The 12679-nt window shown below is 39.4% G+C and overlaps 2 protein-coding genes across 3 annotated transcripts in view; one reads left to right on the plus strand and one right to left on the minus strand.

The window, feature by feature from the left end:
- GTF2E2 (general transcription factor IIE subunit 2) overlaps positions 1-12281 on the minus strand; it is a 76345-nt gene extending 64064 nt beyond the window's left edge. Inside the window, exons 1-2 of one of the 2 annotated variants that reach the window (XM_082863846.1) lie at positions 12085-12281; positions 7616-7785 (exon numbers count right to left, since the gene is read on the minus strand). In XM_082863846.1, coding sequence (XP_082719972.1) covers positions 7616-7781 — 166 coding nt within the window. In that variant the 5' untranslated portion in view covers positions 7782-7785; positions 12085-12281. Of the gene's footprint in view, positions 1-7615; positions 7799-12084 lie in introns of those variants that run through there. The other variant, XM_082863847.1, reaches the window with a different exon arrangement.
- Positions 947-1511, plus strand: SMIM18 (small integral membrane protein 18). The gene has a single exon (XM_082863744.1). The coding sequence runs from the start codon at positions 1100-1102 to the stop codon at positions 1394-1396; it is 297 nt and encodes a 98-aa protein (XP_082719870.1). The 5' UTR covers positions 947-1099; the 3' UTR covers positions 1397-1511.
- Positions 12282-12679: the final 398 nt, after the last annotated feature.

The raw sequence follows: 12679 nt of genomic DNA on the forward strand, positions 1-12679 counted from the left end.
AACAAGTATCAGGTCAACAAGAGCAAAGCTTAATGCAAGAACAGTGAAACTTTAACTCACTGGCTAATTCTGTGAGATGGAATAATAATTTAATAATACATACCTTTGGGATGCTGCATTTGCCTGTTTTTTTTTAATATTCCTGTCCATAGGTCATTTAGGTATTATGAAACATTTAAGACTATCATATACATAACCAAAAAAAAATCCTAAGATTAAGGTCTCTTCATAGGCAACTTTAATCTAAAACTGTTTTATCCTTATTCTGAAAACTGTCATTATTTGGCTTTTCTTTCTCTACTATTTTTCACTCAGTCATTATTTCCTGATTCAGATCACCTGTCCTGGAAGTTTAAAGGAGTGGAAATAGACAGAAATACACTGAACCAAGAAGGTGAGAAGGATCCACAAGGGTAATGGGAAAAGCTCTTCTGCAGACAGTTTGAAGAACACAACTTTAAAATGCTAAGATTTTTTTTTGTAGGTAACAGCTCTCTGACCGGTGCTTTAATCAAATTTTAAACCAATTCAGCTGCCTTTTTTCTCCCTCCATTAGCAGTTAATTTCTGTATATGAAGCTTGATCATAAATATTTGTCTAACAAATGATATACATTAAAAAATACATAGTATGGGGGCTTCCCTGGTGTCGCAGTGGTTGAGAGTCCGCCTGCCGATGCAGGGGACACGGGTTCGTGCCCCGGTCTGGGAAGATCCCACATGCCGCAGAGCGGCTGCGCCCATGAGCCATGGCCACTGAGCCTGCGCGTCCAGAGCCTGTGCTCTGCAACGGGAGAGGCCACAACAGTGAGAGGCCCGCGTACCGCAAAAAAATAAAAATAAAAAAATAAAAAAAATTAAAAACTACATAGTATCGTTTACAGAGTACACTGCATAAATATCGAAAAAATTTCAAGAATACCATTCAGACATTAATTCTGACAGAAAATAAGGAATACTCATGCAGCCTATATAAATTTACTAACAAATCTTAGAAATTGACATTTGAATTGACCAATCTGTAGAGTTTGGTTACATATATTCATTTTCTACCTTTCTACAGATTCAAACGAGCTATATAAGAAGTGGAATCTCTAAGAATGGCCTCCCAGAGCTCAAGCCTCTGGAATGAAACAACTACATCTGTTTATCAGTACTTTGGTTTTCAAGTTCAAAAAATTTACCCTTTCCATGATAACTGGAACACTGCCTGCTTTGTCATTCTGCTTTTATTTATATTTACAGTGGTATCTTTAGTGGTGCTGGCTTTCCTTTATGAAGCGCTTGACTGCTGCTGCTGTGTAAAAAACAAAACTGTGAAAGACTTGAAAAATGAACCGAACCCTCTTAGAAGTATGATGGACAACATCAGAAAACGTGAAACTGAAGTGGTCTAGTACTCTACATAAGATGAACAAAAGCTCTGAAAACAGCCGTCAATTACTGAGAAAAAAAGAAAAATTTCTGAGGTCAACCGTTATTACAAAACCGACTACGAATAATTAAAAGATTTCTACTAGAAGGGAAAAACAAGTTAAATATGCACTTTTTGTGTGTGTATCGATTTCATTAAATATACTGTAAAACTTTCACAAATGTGAATAATTTACCAATCTATTTAAAATAACACTTCAAAAACTAGTTAAAAGATTCCTAGAGCTCAATACTAGGCATTAAAAAGTAAACTGGAAACCAAAAGAAAGGCTAATGATCCCAAAATAACATACCTAAACAAACCATGTGAACTAAAAAACAGAGTACTATCCTTCATATATTTTGGTAATTAAAATGCTACTTAAAATACTTATCTAAATCCCTAGTAAAATATTCCCACTTATACGTAAGTCCCTACTTACTAAGAAGCAATACTTTCTAGTTTATTGAAGACAACTAAAATATTTTTAAAGATTTAAGTTTTATGTAGGATTAGTGTGGAAAAAAAAGACTCAAAATACTCAGCAAGGTCACAAGGACACTTGCATAAACTTTTCATAAAATTGACTTACTGTTTAGTAAGAAATACATGGTCTAAGATGAGCTGTTTTCAAACTAAAACTTTCTAGCATACCCCCCTAAATTGCATTTCTTGAGCTTGTTCTTTCATTATGTCTCTCGCATTCACACTCCCAAGGACTAAGATACCCAATGCAAAAAGACTGCCAGGTAACTCCCTGACAGTTCAGTAGTCAGGACTGGACGATTTCACTGCCGGAACCTGGGTTCAATCCCTGGTCTGGGAATTAAGATCCCGAAAGCCGCGCAGTGTGGCCCAAAAAAAAAAGACTGCCAAAAAAGTCAAGAGCAAGTCAAAAGCTAGGACCACTTAACACCTGTTAAGAAATATGGCAATCTTACTTCTTGGAATGCCAAAGGCTGTACAGTATTATATTTTATAACCCTGACACTATTTTGCTGCTACCCATGAGCAAACCAAAATATGCTTTTAACCACTACACTATAACTGCCCTTAGACCAGAAATGTCACTCCTGGAAATTTATTCTGAGAAATTACTTCAAAAGAAAAAACTGAAGATACAAAGATGTTTACAATAGCATTACTCAAAATAACAAAATAATTGGAAGTAACGGCACTTAACTAAATGTGTCTCATCAACATTAAGAAGCAACTGAAAATTATGGCAAAACAGAAAATACTTGATATGGGAAGTGAAAAATAAGTATGTCATTTTCAACTTAAAGAGCCCTACATGCCAGCCTGAAATCACTTTTCCACACAATGTTTTTATATATTTTTTTAACATTAGAAAAAAATAACATAACCAACTTTCAAAGGACTTGTGGAACTTAGGTATACAAAATATTCTGGTAACCAAGAGCTACTCTGAGCACTTGTTAAAACCACGTTTTCATAAATGGAAAACTTTGGGGTCCTTGCCATAGATGGGAAGCATACAGGTCCTTTGATAACTAGATTTTTTGATAACATACACTACCTTTTCCCTACCCTACCCTGTAATCTATTTAGCCATTTAACAAATATGTACTGAGTGCTTCCATGTGTGAGGGATTAGGTTACAATGGCAAACAAGTAATCATGCAATTACAGTGGCACACAATAGCTTTGTCAGAAACAGGGAGTGCTCTGGGAATTCAAAGGCCAAGCAATAAACACAAATTGGAAAGTGGGAATGACTTTAAAGCTGAAACCTAGAAGAGGAATAGGAGTTAACCAAAGGAAAGGGGGAAGGAGGTAAGAAAGAACGTTCCAGGAAGACGAAATAATATGAGCAAAGGCCAGGAGGCAAGAGAGTGAAGCATGTTAGAGTAGCAACAAGCCAGTATCATTAGGACAGAGTACAAGGAGAAAAATGAGATACGGGCACAATAGATAAGGGGACAAGATCAAGTACAGCATGTAGGCTGCAGGAAAAGGTGGGCTTTGTCTGAAAAGCAATGATCAGCCTTAAACAGAGAATGACATCATCAGATTCGTGATTAGAAAAATCACTGACTTGTACAGAGAATGGCCAGTAGGGAAGCTAAACCAGGACACCTGACAAGCAGCTGACTGGGCAATCCAATGGTAGTGCCCCGAGCTAGGGTGGTATGGTAGTCTTTAGTGTTTACACCCAGTATTTCCAGCTCCCCTCTTTCTGAGCACATGGAACTGGCTGGGTAGAGCCCTGTGACTAGCTCTGGCTAATGAGCTGTGAGAGGAGTCGATCTGTATCACCTCCAGACCACAGCGTTTAACTGCCAGGCAAGATCTTCCAGAGCTCTCTTTCCCTCGGGCATTGAAACAAAACCAACAACATTTGAAGTATCAGCTACTCTATCAGCTTGGGTCCTCGAGTGACTGTAATGAGCTAAGACCCCTGCCAACACATGATAAACATGTGGTATGAAAGAGAAACAAACCTTTGTTGTTTTAAGCCACTGAGATTTTGGAGCAAAGATATTCTTAAGCAGATCAAAGAGACCAGGTCTAAGGCAGGTCTCTGTTAATGTTTAAAACAATTTGTAAAATTTTATTATGAATTCATGTAAATTTCATTGTAATGAGAGATAATCAAACCTAATGCACGTGCTAACAAGAATGATAAACCTCCTTTGGTAGAAAGACTGGCTCTGCTTTAACATCAGCACAACAGCCTGAAGAACATCTAACAAGATGACATCAATAAAGATTACACTGCTACACTTTGAAGGAGGTAAATAATTTCTGTTGTGAGTTAAGTTGCACTGACCTAGCTGTCTAAAAGATAATAGCCTAAGAGTAAACTAAACCCAAAATAAGCAGAAGGAAGGAAATAATAAATGCTGAAGTGGAAATAAATGAAATTTTTAAAAACCAGAAAAACAGATAAATCAGTGAAACAAAGAGTTGTTTTTTTAAAAGATCAACAAAATTGACAAACCTTTAAACTGGACTAAACAAAACAAAAACAAATAAAACAAAAAATTCCTAAAATCAGAAATGAAAGAAGGGAGGGATATCACTATTGACCTTATAGAAATCAAAAGCGAATACTCTAAAAAACTTTGGACAATGTAGATGATGACATGGACAAACCCCTAAAAAGACAAACTACCAAATTAACTCAAGAAGAAATAGAAAATCTGAATAGATCTATAAGAAGAAATTTCAACCAAGAGCATCCCACAAAGGAAAGCTCAGGCCCAAATGGCTTCCCTAGTGAATTCTATCAAATATTTAAGGAGAAATTTATATCAAACCTTCACAAACTTTTCCAGAAAACAAAGGAAAAGGAAATACTTTGCAAATCGTTTGCGGCCAGAAATACCCCAATAAGCACAAGAGAAGTAAACTACAGACCACATTCCTCACGAGTACAGATACAAAAATCCTGTACAAAATATCACCAAAAACTCTGTACAAAATATTACAGAAGTAGATTGTTCAGCAAAGTGAACCCCACAACAAATAAAAAGGATTACACACCATGGCCAAGTAGGATTTATTCCAAGAATATAAGGTTGGTTTAACATCTGAAAACAGATTAATGTAATATACCATATTAATAAAAAATAAGAACAAACATGATTACCTCAATAGATGCAGAAAAAGCATTTAACAACATCCACTACCCATTTATATTAAAAGCTCTCAACAAACTAAAAATAGAGGGGAACTCCTGATAAAGGGCACCTACAAAAACCCTGCAGCTAACATACATAATAGTGAAAGACTGAATGCTTTCCCCCTAAGATAGGAACAAAAAATATTCACACTCACTACTTCTATTACTAGCCAATATTAACAGTCAAGAAAAAGAAAGAAAAGGCATTCATATTGGCAAGGTGAAGTAAAACTGTTCTTATTCACAGATGACAAAATATTACATATAGATAATCCTAAAAAATCCACACAAAAAACTAGAAATAATGAGTTCAGCAAGGTTGCAGAGTTTGAGATCAGTGTGCAAAAATCTACTGTGTTTCCATATACTAGCAATTAACAAACCAAATATCAAATTAAAACAATATCAAAGAAAACAATTTCATTCACAATATCAAAAAGAATAAAATATTTAGAATTTAACAAAGCAAGACATACATTAAAAACTACATAACATTGTTGAGAGAAATTAGAAACCTAAAAAAACGGAAAGAGAGCCATGTTAATTGACTGAAAGACTTAATATTGTTAAGATAGCAATTCTCAATGCAATCCCTATCAAAATCACAGCTGGCTCTTTTACAGATGAGACCTGACAAGCTGATCCTAAAATTTATATGGAAATGCAAAGGCTCCAGGAAAAACCAAAACAACTTTGAAAAAAAGAACAAAACTGAAGGACTTACTTCCACACTTCCCAATTTCAAAATGTCACTAGAATGCTACAGCAATCAAGAGAATATCGTACTGGCATAAGGACAGACATATGAGTCAACGGAACCTAATTTAGATTCCAGAAAAAACTCTCATTTGTAGTCAACTGATATTCAACAATGATGCCAATGCAAGTCAATGGGGAAAAGAAAGTTTTTTCAAGAAATGGTGCAGGGATAACTGAATAACCACACACAAAAAGATGAATTTACACCCTTATGTTAATCCATACATAAAAAAATCAACTCAAACATATCACAGACCTAAATCTAAGAGCTAAAACTATAAAACTCTTAGAAGAAAACACAGGAGGAATTTTTTATGACCTTGGGTTAGGCAAAGATTTCTTAAATATGACACCAAGAACACTTGTGATACTGGATCAAGAAACTGTACCCAGAATATATAAAAAACCCTTACAAATCAGTAGGAAGAAGACAACCCAATTTTTTCAAATGGGCAAAAAATTCTGAATAGACATTTCACCAAAAGACACATGATCAATAACACATGAAATGATGTTCAACATAATTAGTCATTAGGGTACTGCACATTAAAACCACAATGATACCACCTCACACCCACCAGAATGGCTACAATCAAAATGACAAGGAATAACAAGTGTTGGCAAGAATAAGAAAAAAAAAATGGAACCCACATGCATTGATGGTGAAAATGTAAAATGGTAGAGCCATTTTGGTAGTTTCTTAAAAAATTAAACATAAATTTACCACATGACCAAGAAATTCCACTCTTAAGTGGAATTCTATCCAAGAGGAAAAAAATACACATCCATACAAAGACTTGTATGTGAATGTTCCCAGCAGCACTATTCATAATAGCCAAAAAGTGGAAATAATCCAAATGTCCATTAACTGGTGAACAGATAAACAAACTGTGGTATATATCATACAATGGAATACTCTTCAGCAATAAAATGGAATGAAATATTGATACATACTACAACATGGATAAATCATGGACAAAATGTCAGCAAACTGAATCCCACAACAAAGGATTACACACCATGACCAAGTAGGATTTATTCCAAGAATGCAAGGTTGGTTTAACATCTGAAAATCCATTAATGTAATAAACCATATTAACAAAGAAGAACAACAACATTATCATCTCAACAGATGCCAGGTAAAAGAAGCCACATACTGAAGAACACATATTGTACAATTCCATTTATATGAAATGTCCAGAAAAGGGAAATCTATAGAGAAAGAAGTAGATTACTAATTATCAGAGGCTGAGGTGGGAACAAAAATTCAATTGTAGTAATAGTTGTTGCACAACTCTGTAAACTTACTAAAAATCTTTGAATTATACCCTTAAAACGAGTGAACGGTACAGTATATAGATTAAACCTCAGTGAAGTGTTTTATCTTCTTAAAGATAATAACCTAAATTCTAACTACAAAACAACTATTAACATCTTAAGAGCAAAAAATTCTCATCATCCCATCCCTTACACTTAACAAAGTACCTAACAAACAATATGAATGATGAACTGAAAAATGAACTAAATGGTTTCCCGAAAAATAAAAGCTGAACAGTCCTAAAGAGCCAGGCTTCCCTGGTGGCACAGTGGTTGAGAGTCCACCTGCCGATGCAGGGGACACGGGTTCGTGCCCCGGTCCGGGAAGATCCCACATGCCGTGGAGCGGCTGGGCCCGTAAGCCATGGCCGCTGAGCCTGCGCGTCCGGAGCCTGTGCTCCGCAATGGGAGAGGCCACAACAGTGAGAGGCCCGCATGCTGCAAAAAAAAAAAAAAAAAAAAGTCAATTCTACTAACCAGAATTTTGTTTAGAGCCTGATGATCCTCCATGTTCTAGCTTCGCTTTCTTCTTCTTTGATGATGATGAAGATGACTCAGAAGATACAGAACGTTTTTCTACTACAGGAGTGGAAAGAGCTCGTTTTTTGAACAGCTCCCGTTCTCTCAAGAGACTTGGATCCATAATGCTGCAAAGATAAAAATAAGTTTCTTTAATACAGATTCCAGCCACTCAAATCTATGTGCCAAATCCACAGGTCTCAACAAGAGTTATTTCCCAAACAGAATTACCTTTTATTACTAGTTCTCTAGCACCTGTATTTATTCACTTACTCATTCACTCAAAAAATTCTTTAATTAGTGCCTGTTATATGCCAAGCACTGTGCTAGGCACTAGTAAAGAAAAATAGGATTATTCTCTAAAGCTCTAGAACTACACTGTCCAATATAACAAACAGCCGCTGGCAGAAGTGCTGACTGAGCGCCTGAAATGGGGCTGGAGTTGAGATGTACTCTAAGTGTAAAATACACCCACATTTAAAAGACTCAATACAGCGAAAAGAACTTTTTAAATTACTGAAATATTTTAGACTGATTACGCTAATGTGATAATAGTTTGGATATACTGGGTTAAGTAAAATATTAAAATTAATTTCCCTTATTTTTTCTTTTTTAAATTATGGCTACTAGAAAATTTTAAATTACCTGTGTGGCTCACACTTGCAGCTCACACTGTATTCCTATTGGACAATGCTGCTTTAGGAACAACAGCAGGACTACTGGGTGGAAATTAGGAGACAAATTTAGGCTCATTGCAAAAAAATGAGAACCATCAGAATTGCTTGTAAATTAAAAGGTATATTTTAAAACTGGTGGACTCTCATAAGTAGTGAAGAGGCTGGATTAATATGTTAGAAATATCTACAGAAATTCCTGATTTGGAAGGAGGTGGGACTAGACTTCTTTGGGTTTTTTCCCAGTTTTAAAACTCTACAATTCTGGGCTTCCCTGGTGGCGCGGTGGTTGAGAGTCCGCCTGCTGATGCAGGGGACAGGGGTTCGTGCCCCGGTCTGGGAGGATCCCACATGCTGCGGAGCGGCTTAGGCCCATGAGCCATGGCCACTGAACCTGCGCATCCGGAGCCTGTGCTCTGCAACGAGAGAGGCCGCAGCGGTGCGAGGCCCGCGTACCGGGGAAAAAAAAAAAAAAAAACAACTCTACAATTCTAAGCAACTTCAGTACAACCAGGGAAGCCACAGGTCATTCAACAAGTATTTTATAACATTCCTCTCTTGTCTGAACTCTCCCTAGAACCCCATGGAGAGTCTCAGAAGTAAACAAGGTGACTACAAAAATGATTTCTATACTACTAAGACTAGTGTTCATAAGTTGGGAAACAAAGTCCCAGAGGAAAAAGACTTATACTTTGAAAGCCTTCAAGCATGGGGTAGCTCAATAAATATTTAAGTGAATAACGAACAGAAGAACATCTTTAAATTGCTCTAGCCTCGTTGTTAATGGTTTTACAATCCTTTATTAAATGTCTTCTGTTTGGGCTTCCCTGGTGGCGCAGTGGTTAAGAATCTGCCTGCCAATGCAGGGGACTCGAGTTCAAGCCCTGGTCCGGGAAGATCCCACATGCCACAGAGCAACTAAGCCCGAGCACCACAACTACCGAAACCCACGCACCTAGAGCCCATTCTCCACAACAAGAGAAGCCACTGCAATGAGAAGCCCACGCACCGCAACAAAGAGTAGCCCCCGCTCAAGGCAACTAGAGAAATCCCGCTGACAGCAACAAAGACCCAACGCAGCCAAAAATAAATAAAATTTTAAAAAATAAATTAATTTAAAAAAAACTAATATATTAAAAAAAATTTCTTCTGTTTGTGAGGCACTGTACTACAACCATGAAAAGTTCTGAAAGATAAATCCTTGCCTTCAATAAGCTTACATTTGAGAACATGAAAGCACTGAGCACCTCGGTTAAAAAGCAATGAATAGGGACTTCTGTGGTGGCACAGTGGTGAAGAATCCGCCTGCCAATCCAGGGGACACAGGTTCGATCCCTGGTCCAGGAAGATCCCACATGCCACGGAGCAACTGAGCCTGTGCGCCACAACTACTGAAGCCCGCGCCCCTAGAGCCCGTGAGCCACAACAAGAGAAGCCACCGCAATGAGAAGCCCGCAAACCACAACGAAGAGTAGCCAGCTCACTGCAACTAGAGAAAAGCCCAAGCGCAGCAACGAAAGACCCAATTAAGCCAAAAATAAATAAATCAAATAAATTTATTTTAAAAAAAGCAATGAATAAATAAAACGTGACTTAGCATGCTAAAAGTTAAAAATATAAGCATTGAATAATTACTCTGCCATTAAAAAGAATGAAATAATGCTATTTGCAGCAACACGGATGGACCTAGAGATTATCATACTAAGCGAAGTCAGAAAGAGAAACACCAATACCATATGCTATCACTTGTATGTGGCATCTAAAATATGACACAAATGAACATATCTACGAAACAAAAACAGACTCACAAATATAAAGAACAGACTTGTGGTTGCCAAGCAGGGGGTGGGGGGGAGGGGGAAGGACTGGGAGTTTGGGTTAGCAGATGCAAACTATTATATGTAGGACGCATACACAAGGTCCCACTGTATAGTACAAGGAACAATATTCAATATCCTAAGATAAACCATAATGGAAAAGAATATGAAGAATATATATGTATAACTGAGTCACTCTGCCGGACAGCATAAATTAAACACAACATCATAAGCCAACTATGCTTCAATAAAATTTAAAATATATACATATATAAAAGCATTGATAGGAAATAATCAGAGTAAACTTCAGCTAAGGAACGAAAAAAGAATCACCGGCACGGGACCTCGAATCTAAGACCTGCCTTCTTCCCTCAGTTCTAATCCCTAATAGCAACGTGACCTGGGCAATCCACTAGACCTCCCTAAATCCAAATTTATCATAAGTAAAATAAGGGTACTACCAATGCTGTCTACATCTAGCCCAATTGTAAGAATAAACTGAGAAAATGTTTGTGAAAATAATTTTCTAAATAGTAAAGCTATAAAATATATGTTATTTCAGTACTATTATTTCGAGCTGGATCTGAAAAGAAGTAACCGAATGATTACGCTGGGGTGAGGAAGGCAGGAGGCAGTCTTGGGGAGGAAAAGTGTCAGAAGAAGAAAGAATTCCCCAGTGATAAGGGGAGGGCAACAAGCCTAAAACAAGAAACATCTGTTATCTGTTTATTTCACCTTGTAAAAACAGATAACTAACCCCGGCTGTTATAACCATGATTTTAACACAGATTTAAACAAAAGCCTTACAGTTTACAAAAACCTGATGTTTACAGCATTTGATCCTCACAACTCTACGAGGTAACTGGTACTTCGCGTTATTTCTATTTTAATACGTGAAATCTGAAGTGAAGAGGCATCGTTAAGGTTACACAGCTGAAAGTACCTGAGCCAGGACACGAATATCCTGACTCCTAAATCAGGTGCCCCTCACTACAGACCTGAAATACTGGTAAAGGCCTCCCAAGCAAAGGCGACCTGTGTGGTTATGGGTCAAGTTCAATGGCACGTAGAACAGGTTTAAGGTCTTTCACCATCACATGTTCCGCCTAACTTTTCCTCACAAGACTACGCAGTACCTGTAGAGTTTTACATGTACTGACCTGTGTTGTAGACAGGACACATCATCCTGCCCATCTGACATTAACAAAAAACAAACCATAACTCAGAGAGTCCACGTGTTCCCCCAATAAGAAGCCAAAAATTAAAAGAAAATCTTCTGGCTCCAAAGCCCACATTCTTTCCACTTTATCATTTGACTTCTTTCAACCTTTCTGCTCTTTCCTCTCTCGCTTCTTTCCCGCCTGCGCCTCGCAGGTGCCAACACTGCTATGAATAGCCGGCGAGCTGAGGATAGACACTTGCTCACCTCTTAAATGACAGAAACGTAGAGGTGGACGGAAGAGTGGTTAGCGCAGCTATTTGTTTCGGGAAATGTCTTTAGGCTTTGCAGGAAACAACCATTATAACTAAAGCTTAGGAATCATTCCAAAGTAGGTCTCCAAAAAGCAGCTGAAAACAACAGTCCAGAAAGAAGCACCTACATCCCAGCCTTTGGGTGGCTGGGCACCGTTTCCCCAAACTCCACACACCTGGTTCCTACGGCAGCTGCTAATGCAAGCTGGGGGGCCAGGAAGCGGCACAATCAGCTCTCCGATGTGAATTTCCCCTCTTTCTAACCCAAAACTTTGCTCAATGAACCTCCGGCCTAAAAGACGATGCTCCCGAGAAGCTGTTAGCAGGTTTCAGCGTTTCGCGCCGGTAACGGCTGTCCCAGCCTCCCGCGGGGTGGGAGGCCCGCTCGCCCCCGGGCGGAGGCGGCCCGGAGGAACAACAGGCCGGGGCTCCGCGCCCCTCACCCCGCTGCTGCGGCCCCTACCTGAGCCAGGAGGGCCGCCCCACGAGCCCGGCCGCCGCCTCCCGGAGCCTCCTCCTCGACAGCCGCACACGCCTGCGTGGCCGCCGCTTCCTGCTCGTCGTCAGGGCCCCCGCTCGCACGCACGCACGCCCAGCGCTACCCCGCCAGGTCGGGGTTCCCGCACTGGCGGCGGCGGCGGCGGCGGCGCCTCAGGCGGCTACTCGGCCACGGGCTCCGCCCGCCACTTCCTGATCCGCGGGTTCGGAGCTCAGTCCCGGCAGCCACCGCGGCCCTTCGGCCGCCGAGAACGCGCATGCGTCCTCATATACCCCGCCCGGGGAGGGGAATCTAGAGCTGGGGCGTCCCTGGTCTCCATGACAACGGGAGGGTGGTTGGGAGCGGGGCTTAAGTGGGAGTTAAGTAGCCGCAGCTGAGAGGGAAGAAATCTTTCCTTCACAGAAATACAACTGTAAAGCTACTAAATCCTCCTGCAGCGTGCTCTGGGATCTGTTTAACCCAAATGGCGACGAGATTTTTCAAGTTACTGTCTATCAGATGTTCCGTGACTTTACATCAAATGTCAGTCACCATCACCTAAACTTCGAAGAACATTGTT

The sequence above is a fragment of the Leucopleurus acutus genome (assembly GCF_964270905.1).
Source record: "Leucopleurus acutus genome assembly, chromosome: 21".
Classification (NCBI taxonomy): Eukaryota; Metazoa; Chordata; class Mammalia; order Artiodactyla; family Delphinidae; genus Leucopleurus; species Leucopleurus acutus.